This window comes from Otolemur garnettii, unplaced genomic scaffold, assembly GCF_000181295.1.
Source record: "Otolemur garnettii isolate 467f Iridium unplaced genomic scaffold, OtoGar3 scaffold00010, whole genome shotgun sequence".
Lineage (NCBI taxonomy): Eukaryota > Metazoa > Chordata > Mammalia > Primates > Galagidae > Otolemur > Otolemur garnettii.
In genome coordinates this window covers 16,705,702-16,715,524 of record NW_003852405.1, presented here as the reverse complement: position 1 = coordinate 16,715,524, position 9,823 = coordinate 16,705,702, and the positions used below count along the sequence as shown (strand labels likewise).

Here is a 9,823-nt window from a genome sequence, read left to right as displayed (position 1 = left end):
AAAAAAAAAAAAGTATACTGAAGTCAATGTAATGCAGACTGATGAAGGATTGGTTGTCTCTTGTGTGGTATTCTACGTATTTGACACTTTGTGGAGCATTTAAAAAACACACAACCACCCATTTTCCATAGTTATACATGAATTCGTAGCAGAATCCATCTCTGAGTTATTTATTTATTTTTTATTTATTTATTTTTTTTGAGACAGAGCCTCAAGCTGTCACCCTGGGTAGAGTGCTGTGGCATTACAGCTCACAGCAACCTCCAACTCCTGTGCTTAAGTGATTCTCTTGCCTCAGCCTCCCAAGTAGCTGGGACTATAGGTGCCTGCCACAACGCCTGGCTATTTTTTGGTTGTAGTTGTCACTGTTGTTTGGCGGGCCCGGGCTGGATTCGAACCCACCAGCTCTGGTGTATGTGGCTGATGCCTTAGCCATTTGAGCTACAGGTGCTGAGCCTTCTGAGTTATTTTTTAAAAGGAAGTTTTGCATCCATGCATGTTGGCTTGTGCCTGTAGCCCCAGCTACTTAGATGGCTGACATGGGAGGAATGCTTGCTTGAGCTCAGTAGTTCAAGGCCAGCTTGGGCAATATATAGTAAGAATTTTGTCTCTTAAACTGAAAAAGAAGTAGTTTGCATTTTCTCTGGTTTTTAAAGTTTAAAAAAAAGTCCTTAATTTCTGTCCTGAAACAACATAACTATAGTACACAACCCATTTCAAAACTTGTAAGTGTTGTAGTAGAACTACATGCTTTTTTTTTTTTCTTAAGAAAAACATTTTTTAAAGTATTTTATTTCAAGCAAGCATATTTAGTTTTGCTTTTGGTGATCAAACCTTTATGTGGTATAGTTATAAGTGATTAAACTTCTTTTATTTATAAACTTTAATAAAAAAATTATTGTAAGCTTGTTTTACACTTGTATTTCTGAAATTTTTTTTAAAGAATAATGAAGTTGCCACTGCCCTAGAAAATCGAAGCCATAAAGTTCGGTATTCAGATTCAGTGGAAAGTGGATCAATTATATTTTCTCTTTCTGGTATGGTATATTGTCTAACTGCCTTGATTGAAGTTTCATATAAAATATGTAGGTATAAATTTCAATAATTTTATAGTAACTATGTAATAAGCTTAAGGTAATCTTTTGGGAGAGGTAAATGTGCTAATGCTTTGTTATTGCTGCAAAAGCAGCGCATATGACCAACTACAAAATATATTCCTTTTCAAAGTTACATTTGTTAGAATAAAGCTGAACCATTGGAGTCTGGTAGAGGATATAAAAAATACTTGGTTTGGAACTGAGATAAAAATAGTAAAAGGTACTTTCCAAGCAATCAATACTTACGTAAAAATATAACCTGTATTAAGAGACCAACATCACACAACACTGGTCAAAATACAGATAGAAAATAAAATCAATTCTTTAAATCTGAAGTGTCTGATTTCAAATCAAAAGGTTAGTTTATTGTATCTCAAAAAAGGAGTACATTTAATCAAAGTATGCACCAAAACTACCAACACAGATTTGGCATCTTAACAGTAGCTTGTGAGAAGATGCCTGGAGGAGGAATGGCGATGAAATCATGAAAGGTGTTTTCCACAGCTTATTGAGAATTGAATATTTTTCCTTGCAAGAAATGGCCGAAAGCCTGGAAGAAGTGGTAGTCAGTTGGTGCAAAGTCTGGTGAATATGGTAGATGGCAGAGTATTTCCAAGTCTATCTTCTGAAGTTTGAAGAGTATTGTTTGTGATCTGATGTTGTCTTGCAAAGGAACTGGCCTATCTCTGTTGACTGATCTCAGCTGCTTAACTGCAGCAGACGTCTGCCATAATCTGTTATCATCTGTTGACAAGATTTCATGAAGCTATAGTGGATAATACCAGCACTAGACCACCAAGCAGAAACCATTACCTTTTTTTGATGAATATTCACTTTGGACTGCGTTTCAGCACCTCATCTTTATCCAAACATTGTTCCAGACACTTGTGATTGTCAAACAGAATGTATTTTGGCTGGGTATGGTGGCTGATGCCTGTAATCCCAGCACTCAGGTAGGCAGAGGCAGGTGGATTGCTGGAGTTCAGGCTTTCAAGACTAGTCTGAGCAAGATTGAGACCCCTTCTCTACTAAAAAATAGAAAAACTAACCAGGCATATGCATGCTTGTAGTCCCAGCTACTTGGGAGGCTATGGCAAGAGGATTGCTTGAGCCCAAGTTTTTGAGGTTGCTGTGAGGTATGATGCCTTGGCACTCTACTACCAGAGATAGAGTGAGACTCTGTCTCAAAAAAAAAAAAAATTATTTTGCATCACATGTAACAATTACAATGTAGAAATGGTTCACCTTTACATTGTGACAGCAAAGAAGGGCAAGCTTCCAGATGATCTCTCTTCTGATGCTCATTTAATTCATGCAGAACCCATCTATCCAGCTTCTTTACCTTGATAATTGTTTCAAATTATCCAATATTGTTGGAATAGTAACATCAGACCTTGCTGTTAATTCATGTATAGGTTTAAATGGATTCATTGCCACAGCTTTCAGCTCATTATTATCCACCTTGGTCTCAGATTGCTTAGGTGGCTCATTTTCAAGATTAAAATCACAGGAACAGAACTTCTCAAATCATTGATGTTCTATGCATTCATTAGCCACATCCTTCCCAAAGGATTGTTACTTCAAGCTTCCTCTGATGTCTGGGTTGCACAATGGAACTCCTAGTCAAAATTAACTATGACTTATCTATGGTTTCACAAAAATTGCTCTGAAAATTTTTTGGAAGATAATCACAAGCCAAAACAAGCATTTGAAAGAATGAAGATGTTCCTTCACACACACATAAAAGATTAAAACAAAAACAAATGTCAAAGTGAAATATCAGAGAGATCAGCTGTTAAACTTAGTACTTAAGGAAATCAGATATTTCATACTTACTAACCTAATACAATATAGCATAATATTTTTCATGATTTTGTATGAGACTTTGCTGAATATTAACAAATAAAAAGCCTTTGCTCGGTGCCCATAGCACAGTGGTAGTGGCTACAGTGCCAGCCACATACTTGGAGGTTGGCGGGTTCGAACCCAGCCTGGGCCAGCTGAACAATGACAACTGCAACAAAAAATTGCTGGGCATCATGGCAGGTGCCTGTAGTCCCAACTACTTGGGGGGCTGAGGCATGAGAATCGCTTTAGCCCAAGAGTTGGAGGTTGCTGTGGGCTGTGATGCCATGGCATTCTACCAAGGGTAACATAGTGAGACTCTGTCTCAAAAAAAACCCTTATGAGGACAAATAAATGTTCCTGAAATTACAAAACTGTACAACTGTGAGTCATAAGTATAGGAAGGAATTAGATTAAGATAAGAGAAGGCTGGGGAAATGAGAAGGGAGCAGCTTCACCTACGCCTGAGAAATGATAGAAGCGATCAAAGGATTTTATCTGGAGAGTTGCAAATAGACCTCTACTCTAGCAGATTCTGGAAAATCAGTGCTTTGAAAAGCTCCTAAGAATAGACTTCCAGGCTGAAAGCAGTCCAGCCTTAAACTCATTCTTCTGTTGAATAAAGAACTCATTAGGGAGAAATAAACTATTTTTTGGTGAATACTATGTGCTTTGTCACTTTATATACATTATCTTATTCAATCCTTCTGATAAACCTAACAAAGAATGGTCATGCCCATGTTACAGATGAGGAAACTGATGTTCAGAGAGTTTGTACACGTATGGATAAGTAGCCAAAGTTAAGTAATGAGTATGTAATCATATAGTTACTTTCCTCACATTAAGTCTTTGCAACATCTTTTGAAGAGCCATAATTAAATCAAGTTTCCCTTTAGGACCATTCTTGTAGTCCTGACATTGTTCCAGAGATCCTAGATATCTGCTCACTGAGTGTATTAATTTATATAATTCTTTACATTCTGGTAGAAAGATTTCTCCACGAAATAATTGAAGGCTTGCTTAAGTCTACCCTTCTTTAGTTGATTTGAGCTTTTTAGCAGTCGTTATAGGAGCTTTCAGGTTGCTAAATCTTGGAGGTTACTGGAGGTTACTGGAGGTGAGCAGGCCCAGAGAGGGCATTGAAACTCTGTGTCCCTTCCCACACACCTAGTTTTATGCATCTCTTCATCTGTATCCTTTGTAATATTCTTTATAATAAACCAGTAAACATTTTTTTAAAACTTCTAAAACATAATTCATCTTGTAACTAAAAAGCTAGCTATTACCTGCATGTGGACAGTGCCTTCATCTGAAAAAAAAAAAGTACCAAAGAATTTTCTCTTAAATATTTAGAACAAGCCATTGTTAGAACACTTAAGAGAACTACCAAAACCATTTTGTCCTGTAAGAGTTCTGTTACAGTAATTTCTATTCCTTTAGAGTTTCAGGGTCTAGACATTTGTTAAGCTATTTTTGTTGATTTTTATTGAGTATACAGCACAATTTGATCTATATGACAAAGTAATGTTTTATATTACGTTCACCTTTCCTAGGAGTAGCATTTTTATTGATGGACACTAAAGAATGCTTTATGTCAACTGAAGAATTATTTCTAGACAAAATTGAGAAGTTTACTGATATTCACCGAAATAGTTTTTTGGTTCTGTCTGCTGCCCTCCATGGGCCTGAAGAATGGAAACTGATGTTCAGGATTCAGCAGAGGTATGGAAGAGAAACACTGCACACTTATTTTTCTTATACTGTGTTTCAGTTCTTAATTCTTTTTAAGCAGGTGAATTTTGTTTGGCTAGAAGATAAACTTAATGATGTTAATCTGTCAAATAGCTGTTTTATGAATTAAGATGACAGGTTTCAAAGTTCATGCTAATCTGTGGGCCTCTTCTGCAAGAACAAACCAAAAGAGAATACTTCTTAAATAAGTTCTGGCTATAAAGCCACCTCAGATTTTCTGTGGAATAAAACAGAGCATGAATGCTTAAATAAATAACAAACAATAGAGGCTTGTCTCTTCTTTCCACCTATTTAAGAGAACAAATGTCAGTAAATTATATGATTTTATAACTTATGAATTGTTTTTCAGATTCCTGGGTAGTAACTTACGAATACTTCCAGTACACAACGTAGTAAATGCTATTAATCTTATGTGTACTATAGCTAAGGTGAGTCACCCATGGAAAATGACAACATACATACATATTCATACATTTTAATGTTTTTGACTTCAGATTGCCACTCTTTTGAGGACTGGTAAATACCTTGCCTCTGTTCTTAGACAAGTTGCTATTTCAGCATGTAACTCCTTCCCAAGCCTGAACTCAGCCCTTACAAGTCTTCTCTATTTCTAGTAGCCACTTACAATTTATGACTCATTGGAGCCACAAAAACATTGGCTGACTCTTATCGATAACTGGTGTCTTCCTTCAAATTATAAAGTATAAATGTTGGTCAGATTACTGTAATGAAGTGTCAGGAGTACAAACATACTGTTTTATGGAATTCTCCCCATCAGTTGTCCACTTTCTTTTCATGCTTGTCCTTCTGTAAAGTATGCCCAGATGCCTCCAAGCTCCCTAGGGAGAATTAGGTGTTTTTTATTCTTACATTTGGAACATATCTCCATTAAAGTAATTCTTTTTTTTTTTTTTTTTTTTTTTGGTAGAGACAGAGTCTCACTTTATCACCCTTGGTACAGTGCCGTGACATCACACAGCTTACAGCAACATCCAACTCCTGGGCTTAAACGATTCTTTTGTCTCAGCCTCCCGAGTAGCTGGGATTACAGGTGCCTGCCACAAAGCCTGGCTGTTTTTTGGTTGCAGTTTGGCTGGGGCTAGGTTTGAGCCCACCACCCTCAGTATATGGGGCTGGTGTCCTACTCACCAAGCCACAGGCGCCGCCCTAAAGTAATTCTTATAGTTTTACTTTTTGGTTTGCATGTTTGAAATTCTTTTAAGATAGAGATCAGGTATTTTCTTCTCTAATACTCTAATAACTTATACATAGTACTTAGCACATAGGTGATCAAGAGATATTTGCTAAATCAAAATTAGGTATTTTTTTAATGTGACCCTGTAAAAATACTTTATTTCTGAAAATAATGCTGCATGTTTATATCTTCTAGACTGCCTCCAAACCATACATAGATACCGTCTGCTACAGAATGATAACAACTAAAGCTTATATAATTGAGCAAAGTCCTGTTTGGAAAACACTTCAAAAGATAAAACTGAGTAGTGATTCAATTAACCCAAATTAGACTATCCATTATATGTGATCTTTGGAAGAATGTTAAAATAATTAGACCTGTTACAATGTTCAAATATGTATTTACTTTAAAGATGTTTATACTAATTTAAAATAGTAACATGTATACAATTAAAAAAGTGATTTTAGGAATTTTGTTGAGTGATTTCTTTAATAATGTTTAGTAAGAACTGATAGGCTGGGCATAGTGACTCATGCCTGTAATCCTAGCACTCTGGGAGGCCAAAGCAGGTGAACTGCCCAAGTTCAGGAGTTAGAGACCAGCCTGAACCAAGAGCAAGATCCCATCTCTAAAAATAGCCCAGTGTTGTGCCTGAGCAAGTGTGACATCCCATCTCTAAAAACAAAATAGCTGGGCTGTTGGTGGCAGGCGTCTGTAGTCCCAGCCACTCAGGAGACTTAAGGCAAGTGGATTGCTTAAGCCCAAGAGTTTGAGGATGCCATGGTACCTACTGAGAGCAACTGAATGAGACTCTGTCTCAAAAAAAAAACCCATATATATATGGGTTTCTATATATATATATATATAAAAAGAACTGGTACATATTCAGAAGCAGTTTCTTACTGAGTTAGATGGACAAATATTTAGTAGGAAATAAAAATACAGAAGTTTCTATTTAGCTCTTTAGATTTTCCACAAGAGTAGCCAGTATTTCTGAAATTATCTTTGCAGATGCTTTCACATCACAACTTCTGCTGGTGATAGGACTCTGCGAATAATAGGAATCTTAAGATTCCTCCTGAGATGGGAAAAAGAGAGGGAAGCTAAGAGAAGTGGTCAACTGATTTGAACTCAGAACTCCTTTCTGTACTCTTAGAGTGTTGTAGACTCCAACTTGATGCTAGGAGTTCTAAAATGTCACATAGCATCTCACTGGACCAGACAGTCAACAAGTACTTTATAAACTCACTGCAACCATATGAATGAATAAAGACAATTCAGCTACATTTTATGAAATATAAATTGTTAGTTTGTATTAAATATTCTAAAAGTAGTATTTAGATTATTTGTATGTAGACATTATTTACTATGTAGATAACTTAAAACCTAAGAATTGTTCTATAGTATATCATTATGGAAATTGATAAATGAGAAAAGTCATTTATTTTTCTAGCAGTAAGTTTTTACAGAGAATTTTTTATAAAGCTATTAAATAAGTCATAATGGAAGGTATGGCATTTTATTAGTTTTTACTTAGGAAGCAAAACTTTCACTTTATCCCAATATTTTCTTCAGAGGTAGCCTTTGTTTTTATTTCAATGAGTTCTTCTACTCGAGCCAGGACACTTTCAATCAAATCAAATGTGAAAAGAGCTGAATGTAGGACCTGCAATGCCAAGAAAAATTAGTGTTATTACTGCTATCTTAAAAAAAAAGTAAAACATAGAAAAACTATCTTAAGCTGAAGATAGCTTAGGAAAGTTCCAGATTACCTTAAGTTGCATTTCAGGAGGCATCTTAGGGAGATCCTCTCCACCTATGGTTATAGAACAAAGGTCTTCAGACTTCTGGACTTCTGTAAGAAGGAAAAAAAAATCATGCCAGCCATTAAAACAACGCTCAGATTTCAATAATAAACGTATAAACTACTTTATCATTTGCTAACTTATAGAATGTGTCATTGTGTAAAGTATTGAGTCCACTGACTAACACCTCGGTATACTTAAGCTATAAGCATATAAAATTAAATACCAAAATTCTCTTACGTGTAAATTAATGCTGTTTTAGATAAACAGCATTGTTTTGGCACGTACAGGATGCGTGAAACTTTATTCTTCAGTATATAATCAGAATTATAGCCATAACATTAACAAAGACAGAATTTCTACTAATGCCAATAACATATCACCACCAATACATGAAAGCGATGACATGATTATTAGAGTTGCTGGCTTAAAAAAAGCAATTCTAGATTTAGGATTCCTTTTTTATTAATTTGTACAGATTTACTTGGGGGTGAGCTTGAGGGTAGCCCCAGCAATACTAAAGGAATGGACCCCAAATGGAAATCAGGTTTTTAATCAGAATTTGAAGCTTTTAGGCTGGGCACAGTGGCTCATCCCTGAATCCTAGCACTCTGGAAGACCATAAGAAGATGATTTGAGGCTGGGTGTGTAATCCTAGCACTGTGGGAGGCCGAGGCGGGTGGACTGCTGAGCTCACAAGTTTGAGACCAGCCTGAGCAAAAGCAAGACCCTGTCTCTACTAAAAGTAGAAAAACTGAGGCAGGAAGATCACTTGAGACTGAGTTGGAGGTTATTGTGAACCACAGCACTCTACTCAGGTCAACAGCTTGAGACTCTGTCTCAAAAAGAAAGAAAGAAAATGGCTTGAGTTCAGGAGTTCCAGACCAGCCTGAGCAAGAGTGAGACCTCCATTTTTATAAAAATAGAAAAATCAGCCAGGCATGGTGGCAGGTGCCTATTGTAATCCCTTGGGAGGCTGAGGCAGAAGGATTGTCTAAACCAGGCGTCCTCAAACTATGGCCTGCGGGCCATATGCAGCCCGCCTAGGAAATTTATCTGGCCCACCGGGTGTTTTTGCCACCACTGCCTGTCCTGCCTAGCAGCCAACTTGTCCCAGGGCCTGCAGTCCAGCCCTCCAACAGTCTGAGGGACAGTAAACTGGCTCCCTGTTTAAAAAGTTTGAGGACCCCTGGCCTAAACCCATAAATACCTACCAGGCTACAACACTCTAGCCTGGGCAACAATATGAGATTCTGTCTCAAAAAAAAAAAAACAAAAAACCTGAAGGTTTAAAACAGAGTTGTTTCAGTTTGGTTTAAAAATTCTTCATTAACCCAAATTCAGTGTTAGTTGGTGTACAGATCTGCTAAGAATCATTTTAATTATAAATAAAATGACTTAGCTGTCATGGTCGCTTGTTTAGTATGAACTAAACAAGCATAAGATAAAAAAGTCCTTTAATTTGAATATATAAATGTCATTCCAAAATTTGATTTAATTTTAATACCTAACTGAAAACAAAATTGCACATTACCAACCTTGGCTCTTTTCTTGGTTCTTTTTAATTTCTGCTTCATAATGTGCTTTTGACATATTCAGTCCTGTATGGAGAGGCTTTAGGAAATTATTCTCAATCTTCCCGAGTTCTGTCCATAATCCAGTCTGTTCAGAAGAATTAATGGAAGAATTATTTCGTTCAACATACATCAATTACCTACTATCACTAGACACACATTGTGAGCTGGGAGAAAATGAAAAATCACCCATGCTTTTCATAATAGTTTACTGCTTAATAATATATTCATTACTACATCTAGTTACATGAATACTAATCTAATCAAAACCAAAATGTACTTGGGGTACTATGCTCATTATTAAATAATTTGGATAGCTCCTGGAAATTTATTTGAGGATAATTCACAAAGTCATCCCCACAATGGCTTTTTTTTAACCACACATAGACCTTCAACCTTTGACCTTTCAATTAATATCCAGGCCACAGATCTAGCTCTACAGGATTCTTTCCCTTCCCTACTGATGGGAACTTTTCTAACGCAAAGCTAATTTGGATTTCCTTGACCAATACAGAGGAAGGAGTTATTTTGTCATGGATCTTTTTTTTTTTTTTT

The 9,823-nt window shown here is 36.4% G+C and overlaps 2 protein-coding genes across 2 annotated transcripts in view; one reads left to right on the top strand and one right to left on the bottom strand.

The window, feature by feature from the left end:
- The window catches only part of CUNH1orf146 (chromosome unknown C1orf146 homolog), a 10,771-nt gene extending 4,410 nt beyond the window's left edge, over window positions 1-6,361 (top strand). The window contains exons 2-5 of the mRNA XM_003784160.2: window positions 944-1,037; window positions 4,496-4,664; window positions 5,044-5,122; window positions 6,085-6,361. Coding sequence (XP_003784208.1) covers window positions 944-1,037; window positions 4,496-4,664; window positions 5,044-5,122; window positions 6,085-6,219 — 477 coding nt within the window. The 3' untranslated portion in view covers window positions 6,220-6,361. The remainder of the gene's footprint in view (window positions 1-943; window positions 1,038-4,495; window positions 4,665-5,043; window positions 5,123-6,084) is intronic.
- A 948-nt stretch (window positions 6,362-7,309) lies between these two features.
- GLMN (glomulin, FKBP associated protein) overlaps window positions 7,310-9,823 on the bottom strand; it is a 33,410-nt gene continuing 30,896 nt past the window's right edge. The window contains exons 17-19 of the mRNA XM_003784158.2: window positions 9,233-9,356; window positions 7,662-7,744; window positions 7,310-7,555 (exon numbers count right to left, since the gene is read on the bottom strand). Of these exons, the coding sequence (XP_003784206.1) occupies window positions 7,439-7,555; window positions 7,662-7,744; window positions 9,233-9,356 (324 nt within the window). The 3' untranslated portion in view covers window positions 7,310-7,438. The remainder of the gene's footprint in view (window positions 7,556-7,661; window positions 7,745-9,232; window positions 9,357-9,823) is intronic.